The sequence below is a fragment of the Centrocercus urophasianus genome, unplaced genomic scaffold (assembly GCF_019232065.1).
Source record: "Centrocercus urophasianus isolate 14NV4802_14NV808 unplaced genomic scaffold, USGS_Curo_1.0 seq_23, whole genome shotgun sequence".
In the NCBI taxonomy this organism is placed as follows: domain Eukaryota; kingdom Metazoa; phylum Chordata; class Aves; order Galliformes; family Phasianidae; genus Centrocercus; species Centrocercus urophasianus.
Genome location: NW_024884789.1, coordinates 2052337 through 2074317, shown reverse-complemented (window position 1 = coordinate 2074317; position 21981 = coordinate 2052337). Strand labels below are relative to the sequence as shown.

Genomic DNA, 21981 nt, shown 5'->3' with positions numbered 1-21981 from the left:
AAAAATAGATCCAAAAAAGTAGTCCTAAAGCTGCTGGTCAGGAAGAAGTCTGTGATGCCAAGAGACCGAGGCATCCCGGGCCGTCGGGGACAGGAGTTTGCCAGGCTCTGCAAGGAGCCTTTTACTTAGCAGCTATGGGAAAACCAATCATGACCAGTCTTGGTATAAAGCCATCGTTGAAAGAAATGCACCAAGGGGCCTGAGACAGGTCAGAAAGATAAACTTCACAGAGTTTCAAAAAGGCTGTATACACACACATATATATATATATATATTTATATATATATATATATATATAAAAAATAAAGCAAAACAAAAAAATAACAATCAGACTGCAGAAATCTTCAATTGACCTGAGATTGATGAATCATTGTAAAGACATCACCAGCTGCGGTTTTGGTTTCTGGTAACTCCTGCAAGAGGGTTTGAGTCTTGGCAGTTTATCCTTCATTGGCAGGGCCGTGGCGGGGAGCCGAAGCAGCGGGGCTGCCATTGTGAGGGCTTTTGGGGGGAGAGTCTGGCTGCTCCTCAACAATGCTGAACTCGTCCATTGGCAACGTGGATATCTGGGTGTCGTCATGGGCGGCAGGAGGGCTGTGAGCAGGCTGCAAAGAAAGAAAGTTCCCTGATGGTGGCAGGTGACCAATGCTCTTAGGCATTTCATGGAATCGTAACGTCATTAAGGTTGGAAAAGACCACTAAGATGAGCTAGTCCAACCAGCAACCCACCCCCACCAGGTGCGCTCCCACCTCGTGCTGCTGGACTTACCGTTATCCCCTTGTCCTGCTGCTCTGGACATGGTGATGCTGGGAACAACCTCTCCAGCTCGTTCATGTCCAGCTGCTTTCCATTCAGGTCCCGCTCGTCCCTGTCTCTGCGGGCGGCTCCGTTCAGGATGATCCCCGCAGCGCTCCTCTGGCTCCTCGGGATCTGCGGAGTCGACAGCTGCTCCTGCACGTTTTTACACATCAGCAGCCTGAAAAACAACGAGGCAATGCCTGAGGGTGAGCAGAGCCAGTGGCTCTCCTTTCTCCTTTCTCCTTTCTCCTTTCTCCTTTCTCCTTTCTCCTTTCTCCTCCCTTCTTCCTCCTCCCTCCCTCCCTCCCTCCCTCCCTCCCTCCCTCCCTCCCTCCTTTCCTCCTTCCCTCCTTCCTTCCTTGCTTCCTTCCCTCCTTCCTTCCTTGCTTCCTTCCTACCTTCCCTACCTTCCTTCACTCTTTAAATCCCTCCTATAAAGTTACATCAGGGTCTGTGTGCCTGGGGGGAAGGCAGGGAACACGGTACCGACATCACCAGTGTGGCATTCCCAGGGCTGTGCAGTGATGCTGCAGGATGCACAACCCACTGCATGGTGAGCAGCTCTTACCTTCCTCTGTACCCAAACATGAGGAAAAGGACGCAGAATATGATGCACGTGACGCCGATGTGGATCCCAATGATGATACCAGTCGCAGAGGTTTTGTTGTTCTGCTCATCCTTCATGCAGTCGCACGGGCGCCCCCCCCCCCCCCCCGCACCGGGGGGGGGAGGAGGTTAGCAGTGAAAGTTTCCTTTTTCTTGGCATACATAAGCATCTCCCCTGTTCCTGGTACCCCATAGAGGCTGTAGCGAGCCATCCCCATCACGCAGGCTGCTGTTATCAGACCTTCCCTGAGTGAGCATGGCACCTGGCAGAAGGCACAGAGCTGGCAGCTGCCAACGGGATGAGTATTTACTCTAGCATAGACAGAGAAGTAATACCTCTCTCTTGGAGATATTCCCACTGGAAGGCTTAAAAGAACGGTAAGAGCAGCAGGATGTTTTTTACACATAGGTGAAAATTAAAGGTGTGAGCAGTTAGAGATTCCCTCTAGAGATTTCCTCTTCTGCCTCATCTTGTAATGCTCATGCTCTGCAGCCCTTCTTCCCAAAGCCACGTGACCTCCTTCCTCACCACCAATAAAGCTCAAATGTCCGTGGGGGCTGAGCAAAGATGCTCAGTGCGCCATGTCTCTCCTGAGGACAGCAGTTTTTACCTAATGCTTGGAGGTGTTGGCTTCTAAACCTAATGAAGGGCAGCTGGGATGGATCGTGGCAAGGGAGCCAAGTCCTATCAGCACAGCATGGTCCCAGCCCCACACACTCTCATCATTTGTGAGGCTGAAAATAACAGTGACTGAAAGTGGTGCTGTCTGGGGGATGTGTTGCCACTTGCCTCCAAATGGTCTGATTTTTGAGTGGTCCTTTTGAGTCAGGTAATGATCCTTATGGGTCCTTCCAACTCAGGACAGTCTGTGATTCTATAAATCAGTATTCATTAACTACAACTGAGAACAGCCTCGTCCTACCTGTCCTCTCCGCAGTTTCCCTCAAGGACACAAAGCGGACGGTCGAGTTTCCATCCCCATGCTGGTTATAGGCAAGGAGTTTGACCTCATACACCATTGATGCATCTGTTTGGAGAAACAAGAAGGGTATTTCAGGCTTAATCATCAGCGTTCTCTCCACAGCGCAGCAGTTCTTTAGGAAACACACGTCACCAACACCATCACCAACGAGATGCTGCAAACAAGTCACAAGACAAACTGCACCACCTGCAAAGTGCCCATAAACCTGAGACAGAGCTGTAGCACCCTCGGCTCAATGGCTGAGCCCTCCGGGAGTCAGGAGGTGGTGCAGATGGAGCAGTCAGTGCACTCACCCAGGTGGGTGATGTTGTATGCCGTGACGTTGCTGGCCAGCAGCACCGGGCCTGTGTACTGGGAGAGGTGGACTTTGCGGTAGTAGAGCTTGAAGCCTTCGTGCTGGCCCAGTTTGATGGAGGGCTCCCACGTCGCCTGCACGGCCGTGCTGTTAATGACTTTAATAAAGAGGGATGGCATGGCTGGGACTGGAACATACAAAGAGAGACAGTGGGTTGTGCGCGCTCTGTATCTGTACAATGAGAAATTCCCCACCAGCATTTCCCTGCAGCCACTGCAACAAAGAATGTGCTAGATGAGACTGAGAAAATCAAATTAGACCAGGGCCCTGGTTTAACAGCCTAGACTCTCTTCAGGGAGCTGTGTGAATTTCCAGGGGCTCCCTGTGCTCAGCTCATCCGGCACAGAGGCTACTCTGACAAGCAGCTGCAATCCGATGCTCAGCCCCGCCGGGTCAGGGCAGGAATGCAGCCACTTTGGAAACACATTCTCAGCTTCCACTTTTCTGCCCTCACCCCGAGGGCAGCGAGGACCTTTCAGAGTGATTAATCCCCACGGGAGGAAGGAACCAGAAAGGATGGAGCCGGAGACATCTGTCTTAAAGCAGAACGTGAGGTATGTATGCTGCTGCCTGGCTGAGTGCACTTGGTACCTGCAAGGGCTTGCACAGTGTGCTGGGCTGCTCTCCCTGCTGGCTTTCAGAGGAACATTTGGTTCCCTGCTGGGGGAATGAGGAGGGAATGGAGGCATCTTCAGTAAGAGCCCTACTTCCCTGAGCAGCCTGAGCTCCATGCACAGCTGTGGCTGGCACTTACCTGGCTGTAAGGGTGCAGGGGGATTTAGTGGGGAAGACGGCCATGCTTCTGCCCACTGTCACCAAGCCCTGAATCAGAGCCCACCTGGAAGCCTTCTGCTACCATCAGTGGCACTCTGCTCAACAGACCCAAAATCCTGCCTTCGTTTTTGGGGTTACAAACAGCAAAGTGTCATTGCCACTTTGTCCCCAGGTCCCCAAAAGCTGCCCAGTCGCATCCTGCCCCATCAGGCCAAGGTTTGCAAACCAGCGTCATTTTCTTTGAATCAAATAAATCAGTTTTCCAAAGCTGGTTCTGCACAAAACCCCGTGCAGAGCGGTGGCACACAGCACCATGTGCCCCTAAGCATCCTCCTTCCCATCTCCCTCCCTCTCTCCCACACTGAGCACATCAGTGCAGAGATGTGTCTCAGCAGGACCTTTCACTGATGATTTTTTCACTTCATTTCCACACAACTCCCCCAGGCCAGATGCTCCCATCAGCTCCTGTGCCTTTTTCAGAAGGTGGATGGATGGCAGCAGGCACTGTGGGCTCTGTCTTGCCTAAGGGCTCTGCTCCCACACGGGTTCTTGGGCAGGGAGCTTGGCTAAACCCAGCACAAAAATCACCGAGCAGAACAACAGCCCTGCTTGTCTTTCAGCCTTTAGCTAAGAGAAGGCTTTGAGGCAGAGTTATTTTCCAGTTCTGAGTGATTATAAGCTCAAAATACCCCCAAACATGAGGGCTGGTGGACGTGCATTGCACTGATGCTGCTTTTTATCTGGTTTTCCCCACAGGTCTCTAAACGATGAGCAGTGAAACCCGGCCCTGACACTGTCCTTTGGCACAGAGTTCAGCGCAGCCGTTTAGCGAGCACTGCTGAAAAGCAGATGAAATGTGGCTGTGACAGTCTGAGACTGACAAGAGCTAAAAAGGGCACTGCCTCCATTTAGTAGTAAAGTCAGAACAACACAGCACAACAGTTGGCCTGTTCCCGGGCACTGAGAGCCCAGGTTCCCACAAGGAGATTTAGGGGCAGGCGAAGAGATTTCTCCTGGTGAGTATCCCAGAAAGATACTCACTCTTCTCTTCTTCTCTGAGCCAATGGAATAACATAAACACACTTAATTTCTCTCAGTTCCCATTAGGGCAACATAAGGAATCGGATCTCCCCTCCAAGAAGTCGAACCTTTGCTCAGAGCATCAGTTCCTGAATCATCAGTGCAAACACCACAGGAAGGGAAATTGCATTATGGAGAAAGAAATACTAGCGTGGCCCATCCTGATTTGTGAAGAGTTGGCTTTATTTTATGGTTGCAGAGCCTTACATTTAATAAAAACCACAAGAATCTCTCCCCTTCAAGGTATGAAATATATAGTATTTATTCAAACTCTGAGTATATATAAGTATAATATTGATTAGATGGACGTACTTGTAGGATGCACGTGCTGCTTATAATGCCATTACACAAATAAGTGTATACAGATGGAGCACATCTGTGTGTGCAGCAATATATGTACTACACACACGAGTGTATATGCGCTTCACAGAAGTATATATTCAAAACATAATATGACTCTAATATAAGTAAGGCATCTCCCTCATGCTAAGGGCTGGGATATTCGTTTTCCTCTTCTGTGCTGTTTGGAATTTTCCCCAGGTCATTTCAACTTTCTTCTTGAAGGCGTCTTTAGCCGAAGGTGACTAAAGGAATAGTCTTCATCCTAGAGAAATGTCAAAAAGTCCTGGAGAAAACCCTAAAAAGCATTAAAAGACAAGAACAGGACTGCATGCTGCTTAAGGAAGCGCACAGAGTCTGAGATTTAAAATACCGTGGCATAAAGAAGCCCTGAGCTGGGCACAAGAGCTCCCAGAAAAGCACTGGGTTGCCAAATTGAGGAAGTCAAAGGGTTTTCTATGGCGAGTGCTCCCTGCCTACCCAGATCCCAGCACCAGCACAGGATGGGCACCAGGCAGAAGGGCCACCAGTGCTGGGGGGACGAAGAACCCCGAGGAGGCGAGCAGACCTTTCTAGCAAGGAGGACAAGGTTGTCTTGTTTGGCTTCTCTGCAGCACCTTGCTGCCTTCCTCTCATCCAAAATTATCACTGGCCACAAAGGAAGGGACACTGTGCTTACAGAAAGCATTGGGATCTTCAGCCATGTGCACTGTCTCAGCATATTACTACCCTGAAAAGCAGCCCTGCTCTGAGAACCACACCAGCAGAACACGGTCAATGCAAGGTGGGTCTGAGCAGTTCCAGCTGCCCACACCTTTGCCTGCAGCTCTGACAAGCTCTGTGAAGCTGAGCTATATCCTGCAGCCAAAAGGAGCCCTCAGCTTCTTTCCAGCAGAGCAGGACAACTCTGCTCCCTTCCAAGGCCGTTTAACAGTTCGGCTTCACAGCTCCCCAGATACAAAGGGTCACTCACTGCTCTTTGGTGTAACCTGGGGAGGCACAGTGTGACATGGCTTGGCTGTGCATGAGAAGGGGCATATCTGCAGCAAAACCTGAATTTGGTGGCCAGAGCTGCTGGATCCTGGCTCCCTGCCCCTCTCAACTCTGTGAGCAAGAGTGAAGCAAAGCAAAAAAAATTCAGAGAGAGCCAGCACTGTCTGCACCATGTCTACTTACAAATCAAGACAGAAGTGGGCTTGTAAATCTCCTTTTATCATCCTGGGAGGCAATCCCAGGTTGAGTGATCTTAACCAGGCCAGCCTGTCCATCCTGAACACGTAGCTAATTGCTGCAGGTTCATTAACATAGAATAAGACTTTTTGAAGGGTAGCAGAGCAGGACAACGATGCTTTGCAATTTCAGAGAGCCTGGAAATTTATGATCCCATTACCAGATACTTAACTATTCCTGCTGTGATTGAAGGTAATAATGACAAAACGCCCTATCTTGCTTGACCCAAACTTCAGCAGAAGCACCAGACTCTGTGAAGCATGGCTGGCTTTTAGCTGCAGTAGCTGAACTCAGAGCATCGGGTCAAGGAATTTCAAGTTGCAGCTTGGTCAGTTCCTCTGTCTCTAAATTGGAAGGAAAAACAAACTCAAAGGGTGACTGATTTCCTGTGGAGCACCAATAAAATAAACTTGCGAGGTAAGTGTCTAGTGGTGGTGTTGCTTAAATGCTGTAGTAAATGGCAGCAACAGCTCAAGATGGAAGGAGGGCCGGATTCCCCACCTGTAAGTCAGCGTCCTCTTTCATTTAATCTTACATTGTACCCCATGCCCTCCCTGCTGCAAATTTGTAAATACTGAGTGTTCAGGAGAACAACGGCAGGCTCCTAGGAAATGGTTCTCAGTGAGACAAGGACTCAGAGGTGCTGGAGAGGCACATGAGATGGTAGGAAAACGTTCTCCAAATGCCAGCAACCAGATGGGTGATGTTTGCAGATCACACTCAGACTGTGGCTTCTGGCTGGTGTCCATACACAAAGTGCCCTGCATCAGAGTTCCCACTTTAACTGGAGAAGCCAACCGGTGGCCACATCTGGGAGGCCAAGGCAGAGAAAAGACCTGGAGACCTGCCTAACTTCCCACTGAAACAGAGGGCTGCTCCAGGGCAGGGACTCGTGGGCTAGGACAACCCAAGTCAGTGTGCTTTCTCAAAGGCAGAGCATAAAAAGGTTAAATTCAGAAAAGCGTGGCACCTATCAGGTAAGAGCTGTGAGTGCCAGAGCTGCAGAGGAACTTCTCCAAGAGGAAATGTGCATTTAGCAAGCAGTTTAGGAAAAGCCCACAGCTGCTGCAAGATGGATGAGAGGACTGATTTGCACTCACACTCTGCTACAGCATAAGTGAGTAAAACACAACATTTAAGGCCATTGGTTGATCCCCATGTAACAACAATAAATGTGAGCTTTAAACAATACCCCACAGTGTGAGAAGAGCAGAAATCAGGAGCAACAACAACACAGGCTGCATGCCAAGGTGCTGGGGAACGGGTATCAGGGTGAGTGGTGCTGCTGCTGTGCACAGCAGGTTTCAGCATCTGACGGCCCAAGTGCAAAGCGATCCTTACCTTCTCCCAGTGTGCTCACCACTGTGACTTCTGAGGCTTTGCTGGCACCTCGGGAGGTGTAAGCCTTTATATAGAAGCTATAGCTGGTCGAGGGCTCTAAATCAGTCACTAGCTGCTGGAAGGTGCTCTTGCTAACAGCCTCCTGATACTCCATCTCCACGGGATCTAAGTTGAAAGACAGAACAGAGACACATTAGACTTTGCAAGAGGTAAAGGGATTAAAGAGATTTTGTAAGCAGTAAGTTTGGTCCCTAATGAAGAGGCCCTCTTTTGGGTCCCTATACCCTCTTTTGGGTCCCTATACCCTCTTTTGATGCGATTTGATCATTCAGCTTCACTCTCCCAACCCTTTTGCTACTCATACCACCCCTTATTGCCCAACCTGTCTTTCAGAAAGACGGAGGAGATGGAGTTGATGGCAGCACTGCAGTGCAGACCCGGTGCATCTACTGGACCTCACTGCTACATTCTGTGAAGGCTGAGGAACCTCTGGGCAGTGGGCAGACCATACCTGCAGCTTTCCGGATGTGCAGCACGTAGCCGATGATCTCCTTGGTGTTCTGCAGGGGCTCCTCCCAGGACACCTGGATGGTGGTGGCAGACACCGTCTCGGCCCTCACGCTCTGCGGGGGTCCAGGCAGCCCTTCTGCCCACAGGACCGTCAGGCGGGCGCTGGCCTGCGTGGAGCCGGCGCTGTTCTCGGCGATGCATTGGTAGATGGCTTCATCCGCCTGGTTGATCCCATAGATGGACAGAGTGCTGCACGGGGACACGAGAGGGCCAAGCATAGAATCATCAAGGTAGGAAAAGACCTTAGATCGTCGGGTCCAACCATCAACCCATCACCGCAACGGGGATTACGTGAGTTCCCAAGGACACTCCTACCCGAATCCATGCTGAAGAGGTGAAGGTAAATACAAGGATCTCCAGATGGCCACAGGTAACCCAGCCACACAGCACGGCAAACAGCCACCAGCAGCGATTCTGTTCAGGCGCCGCACATGGGTGCTAAGCCAGGACTGACTGAGTGCAGCCAGAATGCCCCTCGGTGATGCTCTAATTGTATTACAGCATATTAGAGCAGTCTTAGGGTGACAGGAGGATTAGCTGTCTTATTCAGCAGGGTTACGTGCTCAGCTCCTAGCTCTGTATTCTCAAAAAAACAGTCACCATGAGCCCAAAGCCAAAGTCTATGAGTGCAGTGCAGGTTTAAAGCATCTGCAAAAACCCTCAGTGCATTTCCATGCATCAAAGACAACCATAGGCTGTCCTGCTGGAAAACAACCCTAACAGAGGGAGAAAGCCACTGAAGCACCTCTTCCCCAAAAGACAGTGCTCCTGAGCGTGCTGCCCATCTCTGCACCACCCCTGGTGAGCGCACTCTGGGATGCTGCTGGTGGCTTGGTGGGCACATAGACAACTAGACTGCATGTACACATGGGCACCTCAACTGTTTCATTCCAGAGGTAAAGTTCCTGCTCGAGCCCCCAGTCCACTTCATTTGAATTTTGGCAGAACGTTTGGGAGACCTCAATGCCTCTCAGTTTTAGCATCATCTCTTTGCCTTGTGCCAAAGCTTACACGAGCCTTTTGTTCACTGTTTTTTCTGCAAGAAATGAGCCAAATCTAACCAAAACCACACCTGCTGCTTCTAGGGAGGATGAGACCAGCTTCTTCTCCTGAAATGAATTCCAGGTGGACCTCAGAGCTGAGTGCACACGAGTAAATCATGAGCACCTCTGCTGATGCAAGGGGCACTCTGTGGTTTTTAGGGAGTTGTAATCAAAGCTGTCTTTTATGCAAATGAAAGACAGTACATGGGAGGAGGCAATGATAAATAACCTGCCTGGATGACAGAATGAATGCTTCTAATTGCGGCAAAATATTGGTCTTCCAGTGTTAAAATTTATTATCGCTGTTGATCTAACATTTGTATTTCTGCCTTGCAAATTATCCAGACCATGGTGAGTGAGCAAATGTTTAACAGCCATCTATTTATGCTCCGTGCCTTTGTTTCCTTGGAAACATTGTAAATGGAATATCAAATGTGATGGTTTCAGCTGATATGGTGATTTTACAGAACAAGCCCTAAGCCCCTCTCATCGCCAGGGGCTCAGCAGATCTGATTAAATGGAAGGGGAGCCCTGGCGTGTGGCTCAACTCAACGGCCCGACTCCAGCGAGGACAGATGGCAGCAGGCAGGATTATGCAGTGCAAGAGCTGCACTTGCAGCTCTGCATAAAGCAGATGTGTGCAGGGAGCAGCGGTGTTTCCTCCTGCCCTGTCAATGTGGGGATTATTTCTGCACGGCTGCAGTGCATCTGGGCACCAGGAGCAGGCAGTCAGGGCTGGCATACACACCGAGAGCAGTGGTAACCACAAAGCCAGCCAGGAACAAGGACCATTTATCTGCTGCCTCCAAGTGTACTTACTTATCTGCTTTGCATTTAAAAGACAGAGAAAGGAGGGAAAAGGGGAGGATGCTTGAGATGCATTGGCAGTGCCCCGGCCATCCTCTGCAGAGTGCTAGTGGGTGCCAAGCCAGAAGGAATAGAAATAAGGCAAATTCCCTCAAACTGATCATGAAGATAGCTTCAAACGTGCCTCTAGCTTTGAAAAGTCCATCTTAATCGTGATTTGCAATGAAAAACAAAACAGCTGGGTTTGGCTGTACAATGAGTCACCTGGAAGGACGCACAAGCAACAGGGTCAGTAAAGCTGCCGGATTTGCAGCTCTGCCTATAAACCTGGGGGAGGAGCACAAATCAAGTGAGTGGGATGCCCAGCATCTAAACACCAGCTCTGTGAACACCAGTTTCTCTCCCTTCAACTCACAGACAGAGCCCTACAAGGGGCTGCCAAGCTGCACTATAAGGAGTTGGCAGTGGGTTATGGGAACCCCAGTTCCCATACTCTCTTTGCTGTGCATCCTTTTGCATCTGAACTACTGACACATTCTGCCTACCTCACACAGCACCCCTGGGATGCAGAAGATGCTTTTTTAATTGTTCTCTTTTTCTAAGGAAGCTCCAGCAAAAGGAAAAGAGGTGGCTGCTGTGTGAGGCAGCGCAGAGCATTGCTGTGCATCAACCATCTGAAATAGGAGGTGTCCTTTTCTTCCTTCCTGTCACTGGGAAAAATCTGTCACTCCTGGGACATCTGCTGCTGGAAAACTTTCCTGTAAGCAGCAGGCCGGCAGCGCCGCCACCACGGCGAGATGCCAGAGGACTTTGTGCTGCTCACCAGAGCCGCGCGGGCTGCGTCACATCTGGGCACAAAGCCCCGCTGGGTGTTGATGGAGGTGGGGAAAAGAAAGGCTGTGGGTTCACACTCTGCTGAGCCAGAGTGAGGAGGGGAGTGGGAGGGCTCCGAGCTGCTATTCCCAAGCTGTCTCGCGGCTTGCAGGCAATCAGGATGACTGATCTTGCTGAGGTCAGGGGTCCGGGCCGCTGACCAGAGATCAGCTTTCCAAAGGCTCCTCTGCAAAAGTCTGAGGATTGAAGGAAGGCTCTTCATCGATTCAGCGGCACAAAGGAGGAGAGGGGCCCAGCTGGAAGGAGATCAACATGCGCGCGCACGCACAAAGCAGGAGTGTGATGAAATTAATGCAGAAATGCCTGGGTTTGGAGGCTGCCTTTAGTGTAGGCTGAGAATAAGGTGCAAAACATAAAGGGTGACACTCGTTGGCCCAGACGGACGCTACAGATCATTCCCAGCCTTTCACACACATTCTAACGCCCCCAGGAATTAAATGCCCTGCAGGCTTCTTAGGTGGAACCCAATCGCCTGGGTGGTGCTATGCAGGACAGGAGGATAATCCCTTTCTGTGCAGCCTGGCTGGTGTCTAGAAAACACAGGCCAGGATCCCACCCAGCTCTTTGGTTACAGACTCACCCCAGTGCAGTTCCTGCAGGAATGCTGCCATTGCCAAATAGGATGCATGGTGCCAGTGGGAGCCTCCCCACCCACTCACCTGCAGACAAAAGGATCACAGCCAATGCTCGGCCCTGCAAAGCTGTCAGACAGAGATGCTGCTCTTTCTTGCAGCCCTGGGAGAGGACAGCTTCCAGCAGGACAGGGACGTGGCTGTAGGATGGCTTTTCTCAGAAGCGGATGCTGTAAAAAGGTACAGCAGCAGGACCACTTCATCCTGAAATGCTCATCCTTCCTTGCTGGCTTCAGGACACCTGGGTTTGCAATGTTACATAGCACTGAGGACATGTAGTGAATGAGCTGCTGCCACTTGCTCTGTTTGAAACTACAGATTTAACAGAATCCTGTCCGAGGCAGGGAGCAGAGAAGGTTTTACATCTACAGAAACACAGAGCACAGAACATCTCAGAAGAAGCTCCTGGAAAGGAGGGTGGATGCCTGTGTTGGTAGCAGTAATACAGACAGTTGAGAGAGCTACTGCTGCTCAATAATAAGCCCTCCCACGTGTATTTTGTCCCAAGAAACACTGAAGCCCCTGAACTGCACTTCCTGAGTAGAGCAGTAGCAAAACAACAGCAGCCACAAGAGGACAGACTGACACCCATCACCACCACCTGCCCTGGGGCTGCAGTGTGACCTGGCACAGGACTGGTGCCCATGGAAGGGGCTGCCCCACTGAGCATCACGCTGTGTGCGACCGTGCTCAGACCCACCCCCCCACAAAGGCCATTAGGAGCCTGCACAGCCTCCCCACGTGTCTCTTCCAAATGAAGTCAAACCCATAAATTATTCTTAAATCACAAGCAGCTGGTTCGCATCCCGGTCCTCCACGTGCTTATTTGTCATGCTTCTGGAAACTGAAATATGATTTTCAATATCTTCTCATAATCACCAAAGGTCTTTAAGCTCATCGCGTGCACAACCCACAGGCTCGCCTGTCCTCCTGCAAGGCGCCCAAATCCCTCCAAATTCAGGAGCTTGAAGGGATGCACAAATCCCTTTGTACCTCTCTACACCCAGCTAACATGGATTCTGTAGCCAAATGCCTCCTTGCCAGCCAGTAATGCCTTACCTGCCCTGGGTTTGGTACCCAAAAGCACATGAGGCTATCTCCTTGAAGCCCATTCTCCGTATCTGCAACACAACCAGTCAAGAAAAGCAAAGTTGTCCTCAAATCTAGGTAGGGGAGTATTTTCTCTGATAATCCCTTGAAGTACATGCACAGCCCTTGAAGTGAGTCATTCCCACTGCACTAAAACAAGGACAAACCAGTGATGAAGAATTTAAGCAGCAGACAGTTCATAAGCAAAGGTCACAAGGAGAGCAAACACCACCTGAGCCTGAGTTCTAACGAAGCCTTCCTCCCGTGGAACAAATTAAGTCCCTTAATTACCATTTTGTAAATAAAATCTTCTTGGAAAATCAATATTTAGAGCCTGCCTTCTCTGAAGATGTTAGCCTTTGTTCCTTGCTATTACAGCAACATAACCCCCACTTCTGGGCTGAAAATTATCCCCCTGAACCTGATTGGGTTAAAGGAAGAAAAGCAATAAACCTCTCAGAGCAGTAATTTAGGTAGTATTTCATGCTTCCTTGTAGATTTTGAAGTAATAACCTAAAAAGCATGATTTTACACAAGCTCATAACTAATACATCCAGTTACCACCCCTTCCTGCTGCAGCAGCCCACATGCGTTAGGGCTGTGTTGTAGGGAATGCAGCTGAAAATGCCGATTTCTCTTTCTCTTAGGCCAGAGCACTGGTCTCACAATCGATCCAAATCACCCCATCAAAAATAAGGGCAGCATGTCAGCTCTGAACCAAGGGGCACGGCTGAGCACAGCATCCCTCTGACACCTCTCAACCCCCTCCCCAACCCGGGGATCACATGGCAGGACACCCCCCATCATCAGCCCCTCCAGTGCTTCTTATTCACAGATTTTAATGGCAAACCCCACTGTTCCCCACACCTGAGCCTTCATGCATTTTTCATCAACAATTATCCACTATCCCAGAACTGCTTTTGATTTTTGCTAATCATCGATTGGGTATTTTGTTCCCGCGCAGCTGGCATTTACAAAACATAACCACCACCTCCGGAGAGGGCACAGGAGAAGGCTGATCTTTAATGCTAACGTGTCAAGAAACCATCAGCACACCAGGCAGTGACGATTCGCATCAGAAGGACCACGAGGGAAGAGGAATTTATTGGACACAGCCAGAAGATCCATGCCTCAAGCAGGGGCTGTGCTTGCAGAGCTCCACCTCGGACACTGCAGGTCTGGATCACACTTCTAGTTGGGTTCCTTTCCAAGAACAAGGTTGCTCTGAGTAACATACTTTGAAAACAATTAGCAAGTGGTATGATTTGGGATGATGATTTGGGATGATGTACTCTTTTTTTCCCTAAAAGTCCCTATGGGGGCATTGAGACCTTTATTGCTATATTAAGCAGAGTTTTAATCCAAATGAATTTTCTAGGAAACCATGAAATCTAATTAAATAGCTCACGGTGCAGTTTAGTAGCTTCATTACTAGTAGATTTGTGATCCATCTTTACATGGACAAATATTTTCCAACTTCAATAGACTGATAAATCCAAGGCACAGTCGCAGATTCTGCCTGGAACTAAGTGAACTCAGTCATGCCCATGAGAAAGAAACAAAGCACAGCTTGAAAAAGGTCAAGAATAAAACACTAATCCATCTTTTCCCTCGATTCATGGAGCACCCAACAACACACTGGACAAGCAAGAGCATTTTTCAGACTGAAAGCTTTGGAAACTGCCAGGCACGGACATTTTGCTGAACTGAGGGTTGGAGTAGGCCAAAAGTAGAGGAAAAGAAGCCAAAAGTTCAGTATTGTCAACTGCGATGGCCTCGGGGTTCTGCTTCACAACTGCATTACTACAGCTGCAGAAGACAGCACATGTCAGCTGAGCCCAGGAATTGGCTGAGCTCCCCCAGCCTGTTACAGATGCACTGTAATCTGATCGGTTTGCTTGCAATGGAAAAGGCTGCAGCTAAATTGCATTAAATGACTGCCATAAGAAAATGATTACAGCCATGTTCACCGAGTGGCAGTTAACAGGCACGTGGAGCGCAGCTCTGGGCAATGGGACTGGCTGGAAGTCGTGGTCATGATCAAAGACCCTACTTTTGCCTTCCTTTAACAGGGAGGAGGAATGATTTCACAGGCAAGGCACAAGGAAAGACCCAGATCTGGACTCTGTGCGAGTTTATTCATGGCTTTTGAAGTCTTTGGTCTCTCGTGACTCTGCCTCCTGGCCGATACAGGGGGACGCACTGACTTCCCTTCTCCCATTTCTGTTCATATTCTAAAGGCAGACATGCCTCAGAAACCCAAGCAGTGAGCTATTACACCGTGAGGATGGAATGAGTGGCATCTGTAAATGCATGCACAAAGTTCACTGAAGCTTTTTGAAATCTCAGCATGAAAAACCCTCCGCTGATCAAGAAGATGTTATTACATTTCACACCTTGTCCTTCCTGCAATTCACATCCTTCATGTAACAAACCTTAAAAATACCTCGACCTTGAAAACAAAAAGCTGCCTTACAGAGAACCTTACAGAAATAAAACCCCCTTTTCTCCTAGGGAACACGTGTTGGTACCAACCCAGTCTGAACTGAAGGTCCTGACTTTCCATCGAGGTGGACTTGTGAGTCACATTTATCAATACAGAGAGCAACTACATGACACTACAGAGTGCAAATCTCTACCAATAATTTAGGTTTACAACACAGGTAATATTATTTTTCAGCACATTGTTCAATGCCATTTCCATAGGAAATATGTTGTCAACTTGCAATTTTCACACTAAGTGCATCCCACCGTATCATTTGCGCAGTGCAAACATCCCCATCCCCTCGAATGGAAATGCAGTTATTTAGTACTCAGAGAAAACACTCTTCCCTGGTGAGATAAAAGGCTGTAGTTCAGTGACAGCCAGCTTCCATGCAAATATCTCAAACGGGGAAATGCATTTGCACACCCAGGCAGATCAGTGTATGAGCTCTTCCACCGTGGAGTGAGCGTGGTGTCCCAGCCAGCATCAGGGACAATATTTGGCCCTCCCAGAAACACCCAGAAGAGGATCAGGACGGTTGCCAGGTCCCACGGGTCAAAGCCTGTGTGAGCTAATGTGCTCTTTATTCAGTTTGATCCCATGTTTGTAGCTAAACAATGTGAAACAGACCTGCAGCGACAGCTCTTTCTGGGCCATCAGGTAGGTGATGTCAATCCTTTGTGCATGGCAACTCCAGGCTGACGCTGCCCTTCACCCTGGCACTTACCTGTTGTTATTCTTCAGCTTGATGTGGTCACTCGTCTCCAGGATCTGCCCATTCCTCAGCCAAGTGATCTGGGGGGGGGGCTCCCCTTGGGCCACGCACGTGAAGATGGCTGTGGTCCCCACGGGCCTGGAGATGGACTGGGGATGCTGCACGAACTCTGCAGGGGCTGCAGGGAGGAAGAAGGAGAGAAGTCAGGATGATTAGTCTTCATTCTGGCATGAAAAGCAACCTTGTAGCTTGGTTTGCACCGTCTCAGGTACTTGGGGAAAGAAAGTCCTATTATTGTCAGACCCAGGGACATATTTGGCTAAGCCACAGCATAGGCAGCAAATAACATATAAAATGGCACTAGCAAACTGCTTGCAAATGGACAGGAATGTACAGACATGCACATGGCAATCTGGCAGGTTCTTCTGTCCCCAGCAAATATGGAATTTGCTGCACATCATCCTGATGGCAATAGACAGGAAGCCCTTTTTAGCTCAGATCCGAAGCCTGGGACCCTTCTGGAACTGCTGAGCCTTGGAGGAGATCACATAGCCTGTAACTGCTGTAACCTCATAACCAAACATTTTTACCTTCAGATTTGTAAACAGAAAGTGATTTCTCCCCCTCCCAGCAGCTCTGAATAGATTTAAAACCATTTATCAGAATAAAACAGCACAGCAGCCTACAGAAAGCGGGGCTGAAAGGCGCTGCCAAACCGGTGAGTTTATTCAAGCAGTTACGCTTCAAAGGGCAAAGTGATAAATACACTCCATGCTGATGCTGAGACCTAAAATCAGGTGGAACCAGCAGCAGCTGCAATGAAGACAAACAGACGAGAGGCATGAGCCCATAATGAATTTACCAACCAGTGCTGCACAGCGGATGGCTGGCGTTAAATTCTTCCGACAAAAGCAAGATCATCCAGGGAGAAACACTCAGTGCTACCTGCAAGATTTTCCATGCATGGTGCCGGTGTGAGATGCAGAGATGGGAGGAAGGAGCAGACTGGTCCAGCAAAATGTGCTGGCTGGGTGCAAGCTGCAGGCAGAAGCAGCTATGCAAGAGCAGAGCCTCGTGGTTCATGGCCAAAAAAACCCCAGAACAAAAACCAAGGGGTTTAGCTATGACAGCACAGCACGATTAAGCTTTTCCCCACCTGCATGCATGCAAGGAAACAGCATCATTATCACTGTGGCAAGGCCAAAGCACACCAAAAGGTGCCTCTGTCTCAAAGCAAAGTCACTGGTTAGAAGTCCTGCAAGCAGAAAGACACAGAAGCTCACTGAAGAGCTCATCTACCTTGAAGGAACCCCTTATTTCAGTTTTAATAACCGAAGGGAAGTGGAGCATGGCAGCCCTGACTTATGTTAGCAGTCAGGGGCGTCCCCCAGCAGAGTTTATTGTCAGGCACTCGGGTCTACTAATGAACCTGAGCTCAACAACCTAATGGACACATATTTTCAGAACCTCCTGCTAAACTTCGCCAGGTGCCGATCGATGCACTGTCCTTCTTTTTCCTTTCCACATTTTTCCCCCTAGACTTATAAATTAAAATAAAATTCAGGATGGGTTCAATAAAGCTGGGAGCACAGACAAATGGGGATGAAATCTCCCTTCCCTGCAGTGAACGGTTCCCTTTGTGGCACACTGAGAGCACAGCACGCTAGGGACCTGATTTTCAAGGCTTCCTTAACCTCCTGCCCCCCATTTTGTGCTGGCGAAGGTTTTGCAGGAGCAATTATTCTGCAAGTGGCTGTGTACCTCCTGGCTTTCATCTGGGCTCAGGAGTCACGCCTGCAATGCTCACAGGTGCAAGATGCAGTGCTAAGGAAGGGCATGGCCATCTTTGGATAGCTTCATTATGGACCCCTCTGATGGCTCACCCCATACCGAGGGGTTGGAAATCACCTCTAAGACCACCAAATCCAACCCCAACCCATCCCCACGGCCTATGTGCCTCAGAGCCACATCTCCATGGATCCAGCCTACCCACATCCCTCCGTAGGGCCTTCCTACCCCCAGGCAGATCAGCACTTCCAACTTGGTGTCATCTGCAAACCTACTGAGACTGCACTCAATCCCCTCACTGGCAAGAAAGGAGCAGCAGCACAGCCATGTCTTGTTTTCATTCATAATTAACAGAGCATCTCATTAGTGCTCAGCACGTTGAGGCACAGCAGCCTCAAAAGCTCACGTCCTTCCACCCTGCAGCCAAAAGACCACTGCAGGTGGTGAGGGGAAGCATCTCAGCCCTCCCAGGAAAATCTTAATGTAGACCTTAACAAAGATCACTCTTCAGAACAGAGGATTCCATCCAAGGAGGAGCAGGCAGGCTCCAACTCTTGCTTCTGTGGGATGAGGAAACCAGAATGTTGATTCTTCAGGACTTAACGGGAGGGAGGGGATCATTTTTAATGAATTTTTAATGAATATTTAAGGGCATGACATTGGTATCAAAAAGCAATAATGCTTAATGCCACCTTCAGAATCGTTAACAAAGTGCTGCAATAGGTTTTTCTGTGCACAAACTGTGATAGCACAAAGATGCACTGTAACAGCAGGCTGCAATGGGAGAGCTGGGCTGGATCCATCTCTTCCCAGCCCTTGGGCCTCAGATAATGGGGAGCCTCTCTATGCAGCCCCAGCCCCGGCACTGGCTTGGGGTGCAGTCTTTATTGCAGTGAAATTCGAGGTGCCAGTGCCCCTTGCACCCAAAACACTAAGCAGTCATTAATTCTCAATTAGCTACAGTCATAGGTTAAAGGAGGGAGGCTGGGGTAAGGAGGAGGAAGAATAATCTAGAAGCAACAAAACCTCATAAATTAGGCGTCCACAGTGCACAACAAGGGCATAAAGGAGAAGATGGGTCAGCAGGGAAGTCAGTCAAGCACAGCATCACATGACAGAAGATAGAGAACCACCTCTCATTTTGCCTCTTTCCACTGCCTAAGAGGATGCACAGACGCTTCTGTGAGAAACTGCGTAAGCTGCAGAGCTGGTGAGACTGCTGGGGCCAAAGACAGAACCATGGCCCTGTCACCTTCTGGTCACCTACCTGGCCCAGGGTGGACACACTGGGGCTCCAGTATCACAGCTCACTACATCATCCTAATGGATGAGATCCAACATCCCTGCTCAGCTGCTTTCCTTGGGAAGGCAACCAAGCAGGTGGGCAGGCTGACCCACGCAGCGGGTCACAAGGCCAGTTCTGAAGCATGAATTTCAGCCAGGGCTAAGGTGCAAACCACGTGCCACGGTGCTGAGCCTTAACCACAGCAACTGCAGCACATCTGCTGGCAAACTCAGCCCTACAGCACCACCAACACGGCACGGAGATGGAGGAAACACCAGGAAGTGCAGCGGCAGCCAGATCTGTTGGACCGAGGAGCAATGCTCTGTTCTGCCAGCAGAAAACAACATGAACAAGGCAAGCATTGTTGGCAGAGCCTTCAAAACCACATCCTTAAGATGGGTACCCATTTATGAGATGGGCTCTCATTTTTCTGCATAGCTTTCAGGAGGAAATGAAGCGTGGAGTGGAGAACACTGGTGACCATCTGGCCATTCACAGCCCATCAGTTTGTTATGACACCAAACACATAATAAAGCACAAAAGATTGCACAGGAGGTAGGGAGAAAGCGCTTTGATATGTTTTTCTCCCCTTGCCACCAAAGCTTGCTCTTCCCTTGCACTGCACACACGCATGCCCTATGCTTGGCCGTGCTGCGTTCGGCCCTTCCACAGCTCCCCTGGGAGACTTCCATTGGCAGCCCGGCACAAAGCAATATTCAAATGTCTGCACTGGGATCTGGAGAGAAAATGGGAACTTTCTTGTGTGAGAACCTTACAAAAGAGATCAAAGGAGCCTAAATGGCCAGGGGAGGGCAAGGAGGGAGGGAGGGAGGGGGGGATTGAGGCCTTATCCTCTGAAGGGAGGAGGAATTCCCAGGAAGATAATAAGATGATCTGAAGGAGAGCCTGCAATGCGAAAAGCTGGAGGAAAAGCAGAGCCCTGTGACAAAACACCTCTGTGGCTGCTGGGATGGGGACCCTGGCATCCTGCAGAGAGGCAGAGGCGGCAGCAGGAGGGCGGATGGGGTTTCAGTCCCTGCCTCCTGCCAGCTCCTCGCCTTACAACAGGAAACATCGCTCTTTCTGCCCGTGTTTCCCATCCATAAAACTGTGCCTCCTTCAAAAGGCACAGGGCAAGTTACTTTGTGCCTGCAGGCACTTCAATGGCCCTGTATAAAGGCAGCAAGTACCTGGCCTGGTGCTTTGAGGATTCTGGCATTGTCCTAGCCCTGTACTAACTTCCTCTCCAACCAGGCTTTTGATAGCCTGTTCTTGGCTTTTATTCTCTTTATGGATGTAATCTGCATCGCTGCCATCTCTACAAAGATAAAAATCAGTCTCCCACATCAGTCATTACCGGTGTTTGCTTCCCAGGCAAACCTGAACGGCAATCATTTGTACCTCTCAGCTGGAAAAATTCAGGCAAAATGAGATTCAGATGGAGAAGTTGCTTCTAGAAGGAGGGTGAGCAAAGCCGGGATGAGCCCAGCTGCCTCCTGGGGAAGCACAGCCTGCCTCAACATTATTATACATCACTTTATGGATGGCAACACAGGTTTGACTCTTGTACAGCGCAGCTCATGTCCATAAGTGCTTCACAAAGGATATTCCACACCACTGCCCACTTCTCTGCTCATCTCCAGCACTGAAACAACTCCTTTCTATAGTGAGGCTGGGCTCCCTTTTAGGGACAAATTCTCATATTGGTTTCCTAGGTGAAAATCCACAGTAATCCTACTCCAGACAAACTGCTGCTGCTCAGGGGCTGATGTTCAGCTCCCCAAAGAGACTGCTTTGTGGCAATGAGAAACTGTGCTACCCTTTCCCCTCTCCTCCAATTGCTAACTGGAACCCCCAGGTGTATCTAATTTCTGCATTTTTACAACATCATAGATTTTTCAAGTAATTTCTTCTGGCTCTGCCTGTCTGCTACCTAGAAATCAGCTTTGTGCTTTTGCAGCACATGCAGCATGTGCAGAGCCATCTTGCAGCAGCTCAAAATTGTTTGTGTCAGTACAGTGAGGTTTTCTCAATGCTTGGGTTGTTCTCAATGCCTGGGCTGTGTTGCTTGAAAAGAGACTCCCAGGCCAGCTGGCAGTGCTCACTGCACAGTTCACTTAGAAATGCAACAGCAAAAGAAATGGCAAGTTCTCACCTCCTGCCGGCACCTGAGACCCAGGAGGATCACTCAGCCCTGTACAAGCTCCCTTTCTGCTGCTCCCAAAGCAAAAGGGAACAGGGATGCCAGCACACAGGGACTGCAGGCGGTGCTGGATCACCGCAGCCACTCTCAGGACCTGTCAGGTGAGCATCAGGGCTGGAGCAGGGCACTTTCCCCATCACCAGCATGAAAGGTTCAATTAGCTCGCTCCGGCAGGAGGTGTATAATTTCAGATTCAGGATATCATCAGTCAATAGTTAATGAGTGAACTGATGAGAGCACGCACGATGCTTTAAGTGGACTAGCTTGAAGAGGAGGTGAGTGCCTGTAATCAGGGGCGGATTACTGCCATTCAGAGCACACTGCCAGCTGGGTTTGCCTTCTGAAATACTTGCCTGGCTCCCCTCACCATGGAGACTGGTTACACAGAGCATATGCAGGGGATTTGTTTGGTTTCTTCAGGGTTGAACTCTACTCTGGGCTGAATCACCCTCTCACAGTGACATTTTAGGACAGTTGCTGCAGGGAAGGGGAGCAGCATGCATTCTCTGAGCGTGAACCCAAATGGGGCTTTACCCACACTGGAGCAAGATGCTCAGATGCAGTGTTGACTGCTAAAGCAAACAGTCTTGCTGACTTTCTGGAAATGGCTTTAGTTCTATTTGTGCCATATCTACTCCTGGATATCACTGCATGAATGATGCAGATTTGTCCAGTAAGAGAACAGTGCCCACATCCCTGTATCACTAAGACCATGCAGAGGGAAAGAGGCAAATCTGGCTAACTAATTCATCCTGTGCTCTCTGCTGAGATGTACAGGTAACAGCAGAAGTCTGCTCAGCCATATACTTCCATGAGGCGCTGGGACACTGCAACTCTTACAGCTGAGACCTCAGTTCAAGGATACCAAGTTACCACTCACCTTTTGTGGGATACAGAAACTTTCACCCACCTGAAGAACCACAGCTAAAAAAGAACTGCTTTGTCTGACACCATCAGTGAAGC

At 49.5% G+C, this 21981-nt stretch overlaps 1 protein-coding gene across 1 annotated transcript in view; it reads right to left on the bottom strand.

The window, feature by feature from the left end:
- Positions 1-359: 359 nt before the first annotated feature.
- IGDCC3 (immunoglobulin superfamily DCC subclass member 3) overlaps positions 360-21981 on the bottom strand; it is an 83351-nt gene continuing 61729 nt past the window's right edge. The window contains exons 7-14 of the mRNA XM_042823960.1: positions 15755-15920; positions 8019-8266; positions 7508-7672; positions 2682-2870; positions 2320-2433; positions 1368-1497; positions 770-977; positions 360-605 (exon numbers count right to left, since the gene is read on the bottom strand). Coding sequence (XP_042679894.1) covers positions 441-605; positions 770-977; positions 1368-1497; positions 2320-2433; positions 2682-2870; positions 7508-7672; positions 8019-8266; positions 15755-15920 — 1385 coding nt within the window. The 3' untranslated portion in view covers positions 360-440. The remainder of the gene's footprint in view (positions 606-769; positions 978-1367; positions 1498-2319; positions 2434-2681; positions 2871-7507; positions 7673-8018; positions 8267-15754; positions 15921-21981) is intronic.